The sequence below is a fragment of the Lacerta agilis genome, chromosome 16 (assembly GCF_009819535.1).
Source record: "Lacerta agilis isolate rLacAgi1 chromosome 16, rLacAgi1.pri, whole genome shotgun sequence".
NCBI lineage: Eukaryota > Metazoa > Chordata > Lepidosauria > Squamata > Lacertidae > Lacerta > Lacerta agilis.
In genome coordinates this window covers 24,312,021-24,324,903 of record NC_046327.1, presented here as the reverse complement: position 1 = coordinate 24,324,903, position 12,883 = coordinate 24,312,021, and the positions used below count along the sequence as shown (strand labels likewise).

The 12,883-nt window shown below is 40.3% G+C and overlaps 1 protein-coding gene across 1 annotated transcript in view; it reads left to right on the top strand.

The window, feature by feature from the left end:
- DGKQ (diacylglycerol kinase theta) overlaps positions 1–12,485 on the top strand; it is a 61,548-nt gene extending 49,063 nt beyond the window's left edge. Inside the window, exons 16-23 of the mRNA XM_033174020.1 lie at positions 716–867; positions 3,697–3,845; positions 4,132–4,313; positions 4,543–4,643; positions 6,052–6,198; positions 9,066–9,177; positions 9,849–10,001; positions 11,155–12,485. Coding sequence (XP_033029911.1) covers positions 716–867; positions 3,697–3,845; positions 4,132–4,313; positions 4,543–4,643; positions 6,052–6,198; positions 9,066–9,177; positions 9,849–10,001; positions 11,155–11,253 — 1,095 coding nt within the window. The 3' untranslated portion in view covers positions 11,254–12,485. The remainder of the gene's footprint in view (positions 1–715; positions 868–3,696; positions 3,846–4,131; positions 4,314–4,542; positions 4,644–6,051; positions 6,199–9,065; positions 9,178–9,848; positions 10,002–11,154) is intronic.
- Positions 12,486–12,883: the final 398 nt, after the last annotated feature.

The following is a 12,883-nucleotide window of genomic DNA, read 5'->3' as shown; positions in this document are numbered from 1 at the left end:
TATGCCACTGTTTTTGAACTGCCACCTGATTATCTTACAAGATCTTCATGGTTTGCAAGTTAATTGTAAGCTGCGATAACGTTTATGAACCACTTCAGACATAAAAATGAGCTGTATAGCTGTTGCTTGTTAATGTGTTTTTGGGATGCTCTCCCTGGGAAGGCTTGCCTGGTGCCTTGATTACATATTTTTAGGCACCAAGCAAAAACAGTCCTCTTCTATAGCCTTTTAAACTGGAGGAGTATTGTTTGGTTTTTATTCTGTTATGTATTTTTGTGTTTTTATACTGTAAACCGCCCTGTGGTCCTCAGATGAAGGGCAGTACATACATGTAATAAATAAATGTGTAGAAGAGCTAAATTACAGTTCACCACCTGTGTACATATTACTTCCAAAAAGAACAGAATTTGCATGATTTATATTGTAGGAAATGGCTTAGTTCCTCATTTAGCATTAAGCGCTGAGCTCCTGCGTTGCTTGCATGTGCAAAAAAGAGGGGCAAAACACCCTTGTAATTCTTAAAATTGTTTTTTTTTTAATGCTTGCAGTGAACAAACCTAAAACTGAGAATGAGGTAAAGTAGATAGTGCCCTGAACCTCTTAGAAGCCCATGTTTTATGTCTTCCTTTTTTAGGTTTCACTGGGTATTTTTGGAATGGTGTCTGGTTGAGCACATGTGCAGCGTTGTTTAACCACTACTTTCCCCCTCTTCTAGCATACCAACCTTCCTCAGAACTGCTGCCCGTTGCTTGTATTTGTGAATCCAAAGAGTGGAGGACTTAAAGGCCGGGCTTTGCTCTACAGTTTTAGAAAACTGTTAAATCCTCATCAAGTCTTTGAACTAACGAATGGAGGACCACTGCCTGGGTAATTATTAGGTTTTTGCTCAATTCAGATATCTCTGGTTTTTTATTATTATTAATAAATATTTTCTTGATTTACAGAAGTGTGTGCAATGTCTCTCTCGTATTTTTTCCATGTAACATTTTTACAAATCAGTTTTGGTTGTTGAGACATTAGGGAGAGAAGTGGGAAAGGGGGTGGGTGAGGTGGGGTGACGATGTTTCTATTTTCCTTAATATATGTAGGGTTTGGTGTCAGCGTTGATTGTGTAGGTTCTCTGTTGTTCGCTTGTGTTTCTTTGGCTGTGAGAGAGGTCGGGATTGGCGTAGGGTGTGATTGTTCATTTGTGGTTGGCTGTGGTGATCTTTGGTTTCCTGTGTGAGTGGGGTGGGTGGGTATTTTTGATCAGGTTAGCCATATTGATTTGTATGCTGTCGGTAGATTTTTGTCATTGTCTTGTTGGACTGTGTGTGTGATGAAGGGGAACCATACCGGGGTGAAGGTGTCTTCTTCTGTTTGTCCCCGTGTCAGTTTCAGGTTACTGGTTAGTTTTGCTGGTAGGGGTGTTCAGATATCTCTGTTAATGTGATTTTTTGTTGTTGCAAGTGGTACTTTAATGGTGTGTTGGGCTCCTTGCTTCCATTCTTCCACTTCCTAGTCTTGAAAGAAAATTATACAGTTCAGCCGCTGAAACTAAGCTGATTGACCCTCAACAATGCCTAGGTGGGGAGACTATCTGAGAGCTACATGTATGGTCCTTGGAGAAAGAATTGGGTATATTCAATGAATGAAACCAGTAACCTTTTCCTCCCCATCAAACTGCTGTACCCATTTCCCACCTCACCCTTTTCCCTCCTTGAAGCCCCTTCCATGATATGGCATTGTGTGTGATAGAGCTGGTTTAATAATTTGTACTTTGGGTGCAGTTCAACATTGCACTATTGTAATTGTTCCATCAGTGCAAGTATTTCTCCTTGCCAGGTAGAAATGTCTGTTCTCTCCTCTCCCCATGCAGTGATGTGGAGATTCTCCCAACCTCCCAGAACTGATTTGGGGTGGGGGCATGCACAGTGGGAGGAGAGTAGGGCTGGGCAATACCTGGTTTTCAACATTGATATAGCATCAGCTAAACATTGTAAGATACTGATACAGCATGATGTCAGAAATAAGGATTGAGCTGTGTAGAGGCATTGGCTGGCTTCATGGTTTTCCCCCACATAGTGATTTTTGATAACACACACACACACACACACACACACACCCATCATGATTTGTGATATATTGCCAGGTCAAAAACTGTGAAACTGATATCACAATATGGACTTCATACCGATTTTGGATTATATATTGCCCAGCCCTAGAGGAGAGGGAGAGAAAGTCTAATTTAGCTCCTGCTCGTGCAACTTTTCAGCTGAATCCAGCCCATGGTTCATTTTTACTTAAAACTGTTTTCTCACAATGTCGTCATAAAGGCATACTTGCTTTCAACATTGACCAGCAACAAACACAAGGGTTGGGTTTTGCAAAAACTGTTTAAGGTGCTTCTAAGGTCTTAGCAGCTGTCTAGTGGGATTTGTTAGGGGTTTCATTTTTTTCTTTGAACGTAGCTGCAATGCTGTGTCATGAATCATTTCTGAAACCCCATGCTTTAGTAGTGGTGTAGAGCTCCTGTTTGCAGATTGCCAATCCAAAGCCTCATGGATGTGCAGGACTTCTTGTCCAGGTCTTTGGATCCCAGCCATCAGTTTCAACAGCTTTGCATTGTGGAAACTGGGCACAGCTGCAGTGTGAGTAGTAGTACAGCTGAGGATGATCACTGTCAATGCCAAAAGACTCAGTGGCATTGGGGATGTATAACCCTCGTGTCAAATAATAAACCTTTTCACTATTTCCAACAGCTTTTACTGTCAGCTAACAGAACTGCAGGGGTGGGCATAATAAATAGCATTTCTATTTTTACATCTGGCATTTGGCAGCAGTTAAAGAAATGCAACAGAAGCACATTTGTTTGTACAGTGATGTCCCAAGTGTGAACTGGGAGTGAAGACTGTAAAGTCTAATGATCTTTCTTGTCTTTTATTGAAAATTAGAATGAACTGTTATTATCTGGCTTAAAGAGTCTATCTATTTTCCTTTTGCTGTTTGCTACATCTTTCAATCTAAGGTAGCAGTGGCCCCTATTATTATTTCTATAGGATTGTTTATATTTTAGTATGATGAAAGTGTCCGGGGGGGGGGGCGCTAAACTTTCAAGTGTTGAAATAAATAAGTGTGTATAATACTTTTTTATTTTAAAAAAAAATCAATTAAAATTGCTACCAGTGGTTCTTTGTTGTACTAGTAGTTGGGGTCTTTTTTAGTAGCTGGAAACACTGAATATATTTCAGATTGGTGCATGTATTTTCATTTTTCATTTTTAAATTTGGACTGTCTGTTTGCTGAGAAGTTTAGTTTTCGGATGCAATCAGCAAGCTGCTTCTATTTCTATTTCATGTGGGTATGTACGTGCAGGTACTCCTTTTGCATGCAACCTGGTATCATACAGTTGGCAAGTGAGGCTGTAAACATTTCACTCTTTCTTTTTAGCATTAGGCTAGCTAGGAATATTTCATATACATTTGGAAACCATTTGGTAAGTCCCATAATACTCTGGAGATAAACATGTGGTCCTGCATTCAAAGAATTGCACAACGTGTTGGAAGGGAACTTTGGAACACACGAAACACATATTTTTGAGAATTAGGCTACAACCCTATATCCACTAAATAATTAGAGACCTGAGTGTGTGTTGGAATTTAACAGCATTCCTGCTAAAATGCTGTGCTCACTTGTGTTTTGCTTTTTATATTGAAGGTTTCACTCGTTCTCTCAAATTCCATGTTTCCGAATACTGGTGTGTGGTGGTGATGGCACTGTTGGTTGGGTTCTTGGCGCCCTGGAAGAGATCAGACACAAGCTTGCTTGTTCAGAGCCGTCTGTGGCTATTTTACCTTTAGGAACAGGTGAGTTTGAAACTGGATTTCAGGAACAATAATGGGAAAAATTGTTATTCGCACTCATGACTTCACAGGTTCCCTCCTCCCCTGAAAATATTCTGGTTTGCTGTTCTGGCGAGCCGGATATTTGTTATGACGAGGTCAAGTGCAACAAAAAGTTTAAAGCGTTGTAAGTTTGCAGATTAAAAGAAAAATGTGGTACAGAAGTAGGTAGTAGCCATGATCTGTTTTGGAGTGAGGGCTTTTGCTTTCATATAGGTTGTTAACAAAAACTTGTCCTTTTTAAAAACAGGTAACGACTTGGGGAGGGTGCTCCGATGGGGTGCTGGATATAGTGGCGAAGATCCATACTCCATTCTGATATCTGTAGATGAAGCTGATGATGTGCTTATGGATCGCTGGACCATCCTTTTAGATGCTCAAGAGGCTATTGAAAGTGCAGAAAATGGTGTGTTAGAGCCTGAGCCTCCTAAGGTATTTTTCTCATGTTTATTGTGTTATGACCCCGCCCCTGTGACGCCCCCTTTTCTGGCCACTTCTGAATTGCCGTGATGCGCGTGTGTGTTGTTGGGTGTCAGTGGACGTGCGTGAATCAGTCGTTTTCTGTAGGTGAAGGGGTTGTGATGTGAATGTTCCATTCTGCTGGTTGGAAATTAAAAAATCTGGACTAGGTTGTAAAATTTTACTTTTTCTATTTTATTAGATTGTGCAAATGAACAATTACTGTGGCCTTGGAATTGATGCAGAGCTGAGCCTAGGTTTTCATCATGCCAGGGAAGAGGAGCCAGACAAATTCAATAGCAGGTATGTGGACCCTGTTCTTGTGCAAATGGATAAAACTTTCTCATTCATATTCACAGAGGAAAAACATGGATGCTTATTTCTTTGACACTGCCTAAGATCATTTTGTTCCTGCTGTAACTGTTCGCATTTGGTTGCATCAATATGAATCAGGTGGGTGTGGGAGCACTTTTTTGTGGCTTCCTGCCACACCCTCTCTGTGAATTGGAACCATGTAGGCAGGATCTGTAATGTGGTTTTCTGTATCTGAGTTAAACCACTACCAAGATCTGGGTACATGACTGCTCTGAAGAGCTTCTTTCTTTCACAACTGCAAACTGTAATTAGTTGGCCTCAGCTTAACCTATCACTGTTTTTAAGATGAATTAGAATGTAAATTTGCTGGGAAGTTCGGACCACAGTTTAGGGTGTTCTGACTGTTCAGTATTCCTTTATGATCAGAAGCTAAGCTGTCCGTTACATCCTTTGTTAGGGAATTTATGGGTATATGGCCTTGAAAAGCTAGGAAACTCATAAGGTAGCATTCCACTCGTCATCCCCACTAAGGATAAATAATGGTAAACTAGGTTTGGGTGTGTACAGGAACAAAGAAACTAGTTTGAATGAGTTTTAGAGGAGGGCAAAGGAGAGATGGATGAACTGGGAGCTGAAGAAAGGTAGGCACTATTTGCGGTTCTGGAGATCTGACGGGGCAGTGGAATTGTTTGTAAGAATGATACAAGGTGTACCTCCACCTAGGCTTAAATTGTAGATTTGTAAGTAAGCACAAATATTACACAAACACCGTTACTCTTCAGTGATCTCTTCCTACAAGGATATTATTTACTAGTCCAAAGTGTACAATGAATAGCAATATGTGTAGTGAACATTACTGAAGGATGCATGTTTCTTTTAAAGTTTTGTTTCTCTGAGTTTATGCCACATTGGAAGTCAGTTTAGCCTTGCATTCTTTTTTAAACAGTCCTATGTACAAATACTATGGAATAAGCTACTTTCAACATAGCACCCTAGTAAATATTCATAGGATCAAACTGTTTTTTTTTTCACTCTGAATTCCATTTCCTGATTAGATTTCTGGACATTTGTTTTGATATTTCCATTTAAGGGTGTATTTAGCCAGGTTATGCTATGAAAAATCAGGCAACCAGGGAAGATCAGTAGGTTTGTTTTGAATTGTCCCATTCTTGGGAGCTGTAGTATGTAGTTGTATATGATGTTCAACCTTTTTTTTAAAGTATAGCCTGTGTTTTAGCTCTGTTCTGCACCTGAGTATTTTCTTGCCGTAAAAAGAAGAAAATGAGTCTCCCTGAATACATTTTCATCTTCAATTTTTTTATCAGCAAGGAAAGCAAAACCAGTGGTGTAATATGAAGCGTTGTGTTTGTGTTGAATGAAGACCTTCTTTTTCTAGGTTTCACAACAAAGGTGTCTATGTAAAAGTTGGATTGCAGAAAATGAGCCACACAAGAAATCTTCATAAAGAAATAAAACTTCAAGTGGACCAGCATGAAGTTGAGCTTCCAAATATTGAAGGCCTTATTTTCATTAATATTCCCAGGTAGAAACCATACATATGTCTGTGCATGCAGTTTTGTCAGAGTTCTTGTCTTTTGGTTGCACCCTGTTCTGTATTTTAATAGCCAAAAGCTCTTCAATACCGGTAGGATTCTTCCATTTAGCTTCAGTTTCACTTACACCAGTGTTTTTCAACCACTGTTCCGCGGCACACTAGTGTGCCGCGAGATGTTGCCTGGTGTGCTGTGGGAAAAATTGAAAAATTACTTTATATATAGTCAATATAGGCACAGAGTTAAATTTTTTAACATTTTCTAATGGTGGTGTGCCTCGTGATTTTTTTCATGAAACAAGTGTGCCTTTGCCCAAAAAAGGTTGAAAAACACTGACTTACACTGAAAGTATATAGCAGTTGGTCAGGTGTCAGCAAGAACTGTTTGCTGAGTTGCAATACATTGATTTGCAGAGAGGCAACTACTGTATTTTGATAAAGTGTAGCCCATTTCAGAAATGTTTAAAGACACACAGAGTTTGGGCTGCTTTGTTCATTCTCCCTTCTGCCTTTGTCCATTCAGCTTGTGATGGCGTGAAAAGCTGCCTTAATATTGAGTCATACCATTGATCCTCCTAGCTCAGTAATCATTTGTTCCAGTTGGCAACAGCTTTTCATTGTTTTCCAAATTATTTCTCCCCCCTCCTTCAAACTAGAGATGCCAGCAGCCTCCCAAGTGCAAAACATGGGCTACATCACTATGTTCTTATTCCTTTAAATATAGAGTTACAGCACAAATATATTGAACAAAGCCAATGCTACTAACATTCTTGATGAAATAGACCCAGACAAGCCTTAAATAAATCAGCATCTGTTCAAAGAGTGGCCAGATGCCAGGGCGGCTAACAACAAATATAAGACAATGATTAAAACAACTTAAAAAACAGCTAAAAAACAGCATAAAAACAAACACCAGTGGGATCACCAGGTCTAACTGGCCAGGTTAGTCATGCTAGGCCAGTAGGGAGACCAGGGAAGAATTTTAATGTAGGGACCCAGAAGGGTTTCTTCAGAAAAAAAGGGAAGGGGAAAGGAAAAGGAAACAAGAAATGTTTGTTTTCTTTCTAACATTTCTCAGTGGCCAGATGCAAATGCACATGCATAATAATTTTTTAAGGAGAATTGGAAGAAGGTTTTGATGAGATTTTTTTTAAAAACCTATACATTTTCTTTATACAAGAACTGTTTTCTTTCTAACATTTCTCAGTAAATTAAAAGATAACATATAATGGGCCTGGTATTCTGACTCAAGCTAAACTGCAGGACTAGTTTCTTACAAAGTCATATTCCCCTCCAAATAAATTCCAAATGAACCAGATAAACAGATAGCACATCTCTTAAGGTCCCTATATCATGTCTAGATAGTGTATGCCTCTCTAATTGGAAAATCTCCATTCTAGCTAAGCAGCTTGATAGGCTAGCTGATACATTATGCTTGCTGGTGGAGTTAGGGTTCATCAGGATATCCATTCTCTTCTTATCTATATATCTTCATGGCAGAGCCTTTAAAGTGTTCCTAGATAAGCGTAAAGTGTTTGTAGTTAGTGTAAGGTTAAAGGCTCACCTCCACTTTGTTTAGTAACTTGTGCTGTCTTCTGAAGTATCCTAAAGTGCCCTCTGCTGGTCATTAAGTCAAAAGCACAGAGTGTCTGAAAGTTGGTGACTTTCCTGATAACCAGAGTATGTTGTAGATCTCTGGTCCCGACGGCGATATGAAAATCTCTGTGGACAAATCATTACTCCTAGACAGAAGGGCTATGTTCGTGGCTGGTTATGTTTCCTTTAACTCCATGCTTAACAAAGTTGTAGTTTGAGCACAACTCCAGTTTTATCTGCCACTACCGAAAGTAAAATACTTGAGAGGACATATCTGCATTTTACACAGCCGAATGACTACTATGCCCGTCACATCTTTTGCCTCCTTGTGGTCAAATTGCAACCATTCTGTTTCAGTGTGGTATTGATTTTAACATCACAGAACTAAAAAGCATCACGCAAGTGTTTTATGTTGATGTTGATAAGCAATGAGAAGCCTACCTCAGAGGTGGGTTGAGGGCACAAGTATGGTTTCTGAAGGAAAAATAAGTTTAGTGAATGCATTACAGTGGTACCTTGGGTTACATATGCTTCAGGTTACTTATGCTTAAGGTTACATACTCCGCTAACCCAGAAATAACGCTTCAGGTTAAGAACCTTGCTTCAGGATAAGAACAGAAATTGTGCCCTGGCGGCGCAGCAGCAGCGGGAGGTCCCATTAGCTAAAGTGGTGCTTCAGGTTAAGAACAGTTTCAGGTTAAGAACGGACCTCCGGAACGAATTAAGTATACGTAACCAGAGGTACCACTATAATTGAATGAGAATGGACTCTTTTTGCTCCCCCACCTTAGAGGTTCAAAGTGGTACCTTCCAGATGTTATTGGACTGCAGCACCCATCATCCCAGACCACTGGTCCTTCTAGCTGGGGTGAATGGAGCAACATCTGGATGGCACCATGTTGTTTAGGAGTTTCCCATCCCTAGCTCTATTCACTTCAGTGGGTGCATCTCCTTTCCTGCACCCTCTCTCTAACTTTTTAATGCTATGGGTCAGGGTAGCTCAACAAAAGAAGCACAAGTGACTCTCACTCTTTGCACTTCTGGACAGTAGAGGACATGGGCCTCTTACTTCTGCTGCCATTGCTTCTGTAAGAAGTACAAACTATAAGCATGAAGGTAACTGGTTTGGGAACATATTCATGTAAATTATTTTATGGTATAAAATAATTCTCTGTAGGAGGATATTACACTGCACTGATTAAAGAACAAGGTACTTGGTTTTTAAAAAAATGTTACTTACAGTTATTTTGTATTATGTCCAGCTGGGGTTCCGGTGCCGATCTTTGGGGGTCTGATAACGATAATCGGTTTGAAAAACCAAGAATTGACGATGGCTTACTAGAAGTAGTTGGTGTCACTGGAGTTGTTCACATGGTAAGTCTAGTTTCAATTGCCATTGCATTCGGCTTAATCAAACAGAACCATTAGCACCTTATGTCTAAAAATATCTTCCTTTGACTCATAAAGGCAATGTGATGCCAATCATAACAATATTTTCACCCCGTTTGACTTGACATGGGATGCCTTAAGTCGTAAATGAAATTTAAATTGATATCTAAATGAGAGGTTGTAAAAATAAACTGTATTGGTGATCAAAGTGCAGTGAAACCTTGGTTCTCGAACCTAATCCATTCTGGAAGTCCGTTTGACTCCCAAAATGTTCAAAAACCAAGGCATGGTTTCTGATTGGTGCTGGCGCCCCGGAAACAATAACCAACAGCTGTATCGGATGTTCAGCTTCCGGAAAACTTACTTCCAGGTTTTCAGCATTCGGGAGCCAATTTGTTCTTCAACTAAGCTGTTTGAGAACCAAGGTTCCACTGTATTCTCTTACCATTCCCCCCCCCCTAATAAGTACATTCTCTGGTCACAATTCTGGGAATGTTTCATGGGGATAAAAACTTAGGAAAGGTTTCCAGAATTGTAAATATCTAGTACACTAGTGCTATAAGTTTGATCAATACTTTATCTTGTAAAACATGTTTGTGGTTTCTCTTTACATTGATATTTGATTTTGAAAGGACCGTTCTGGTTGTTCTTCATAGGGTCAAGTCCAGGGGGGTCTACGTTCAGGCATCCGGATAGCCCAGGGCTCCTACTTCCGGTTGACGCTTCTGAAGCCAATCCCAGTACAAGTTGATGGAGAGCCCTGGATCCAGCCACCAGGCCAGATCATTATTTCTACAGCAGGACCAAAGGTATTGATAAACATTTTGTGATGGGAATGTTACAGAGATAAGGCATTAAAATGCACACCCCCCTACACCTATAGACTAGGGTGGCCCAACTTTTCATACCAAATGGTATGCCCTGCCGAGTGGGGAGTGAGGGAGGCTAATATTTGTGTCCCCCCCCTCCAACCTTTGTACTGCCTTCCCAAAGCTGGCTAAGCAAGGTGCCGGGCTTTAAGAAGGAGGCACAAGACTTTAGCAGGGTCCTAGAGCCCTCCTACCTCCTTCCCAAAGCTGGGAAAATGCTAACTAGGCTTTGGGAAGGAGACAGGAGGACGCTAGGACCCTGTCAGAATCCTCATGCTTCCATTCCAAAGCCCAGTGCCTCACTTAGTCAGCTTTTGGAAGGTAACAGGAGGGCTGGGTGTGTGTGTGTCAAATGTTGTTGCACTCGGGGCATGCATTGGACCACCCTACTATGGACCATAATCCTTGTTGGCTTGTTAAGATGCATGAGCTTTGTGCCTGCAGCCCCATTCTCCCTCTCTACCTTCTTGGTATGCTGTGACAGAAGTCTTCCTGGCTTAATTTACCATAGTTTCCTATTACATCTGAACCAGAATTGGAGCAAACCAGGATCCAAAACTAATTTCAGGCATGGTTTTATATTGTGGTTTCTTCCAATTCTGGCCATTACAATTTTCCATTAAGTTAATTTACCCGAGAAGTTTTCAATGTTAGCCTGCCAGAAAGGGCTGGCTGGTGCAAGCATAATGCTCTTGAACATCTCAGCTTGTAGAATTGATGTTGCATCCAAAATGGGCAATGTCTAAGGTAGGGTTGGCTAACCCACAGCCCAGACTCAGTTCACCAAGGTGCACTGCGTTATCTCTTGAGACAGATGGATTAAAGATAAGTAACATCTATATAGGGGTGTTTTCTTAGTATGTAAGCTCTGAAATGTTGAAAGAGTCCATGTCAATTAAACCCCCACCTTTTAATCTCAACTCTAGTCTACTCTAGCAGCCTTTTGTTATGTATTTTACCAATACCTGTAGATGGGAAAGAAGAAAATGGGGTGTAAAGCTTCTTGTTGACATTAAAAAAGAATTATTTCGAATAAGAATGTATTTCAAGAAAGGTTGTGTTGTGGTGATTGTTTTTAACATATTTATTACAGGTTCGTATGTTAAAGAAATCAAAACAGAAACAGAAAAAATCAGGAAATTTAAAGGACTCAAGATCTGAGAGCATGATGGTCAATGAAGTGGGACGCTGATGGAAAATGATATCCACAGAACAAATGCAGCACACCTACTATAGATGAGATGGATCTGCCTGGTGTAAAACAGTTCCAAGTTAAGAATTGGTTGCACAAGAGCCTGTTGTAATTATATTTCCATGTTTGTTGTACAGTGCCTATCCTGTAGCCGACATGAGATTTAGTTTATGCATCTCGTGTTGGTCAGAGAAGTTCGCATTAGGTAGCCTTCCCATAAACCATTAACCAGTTACTGCTTCATGCCCGTTGCCAATACAGCAGAGACCCCATTATGCCGTATTCTTTATATACTACGCTTTCCTTGCCTTATTCTCCCTGGGAGTCACTTATTTTTATAAAATAAGTTCTTAACCCTTAAAAAAACACCCCAAACCTACTTAAAAGAGTTTTAAAGCTACCCCGGCGTTCCCCAAGAGGGATAAAATTGTCACTTTTGTGATGTTGCTGATTACTTGTGCAATAATGCTTTAAGTAGGACTGGGAGCAAGTGGATATCATTCCAGCGGCACAATCCCATCTTCCGCTGTACTAGGTGTGCTGCCACCATGCCAAGGTTCACTGCAACGTTCCTGGCAGATTCCAGTTAAGGGAGCGCTCTTCCAAACTGCATATAAAAGGGATCCAGCAGCTCCTTTCCAAGTCTGCAAAGCACAGATTACTCAGCACTCCCTTGATTGGAAAGATGCACTCAGCAGAGAGCTGGTAGGGGGAAGGGCTTGGCTGAATGGCAGTGGGGATCACCTCCCTCTTGCATAGCTCTCTATGGATTGTGCCTCGGATATTTAGCTAGTTTTTTATTTGCCTGCATGAACACTTCCACACTACTCAATGGCTGTGTCTACATGTAATGGTAAACAACGTCTTATCATCCAGACCAGGGATTGTGGTTCTCAGTTTCAAAACTAGCCAGCTGCAAACCATGATTCTGCTTGTTATATGAACCAGTTTTGTTTTAAGCCACAATCCCTTGTCCAGAAAGGCAAGACCGGCTGACATTCAGGAAAAGGAAAACTAAACTCTGGTGAAGTTCTTCTTCTGGTGTTTTGGGAGAAGGGGAAGCACAATAACTCTTGTGGCTCCTTCCTACATGTATGCATAGTGGTAAACGATGGTTTAATGTGTGAACATGGCCAGTGAACCCTAAAAATCTAATATAATTTTATCTATTTTTATACTGCACAGTCTTTTTCTATACACTACAAGCTTCTGGTTTTCTCCATTTCTTTCTTTCTCTCCCCCCCCCCCCGTGTTTTTTTAATAGTTCAGGTCCCTATATTGAGATTTTTCTTACTTCATTCCCTAAATTCTAATTTCATTCCTTAAATTATTATTCCAATTTTGTTCCCTAAATTATTTTAACATACAAAGAGACTATGAATGGCAAACCAATAGTCAGTAAATATGGCACAATTTAGTAAACAAATCAGCATTCATTTATGTTAAGTATTGATACACTAAGTTGAAATATGCCTTAGTTTCTTCTCTATTGATGAACTGGTCTAGACGTTTGTTTGTCTTTAAAGTGTGTCTTATGTGACTAGATCCAGATGTGGCTGTAATGATTGTGCAGATAAAAATGCTACATAGAAAGGTCCTTGCTTATAACTACCTGTATAGGGAATCATTC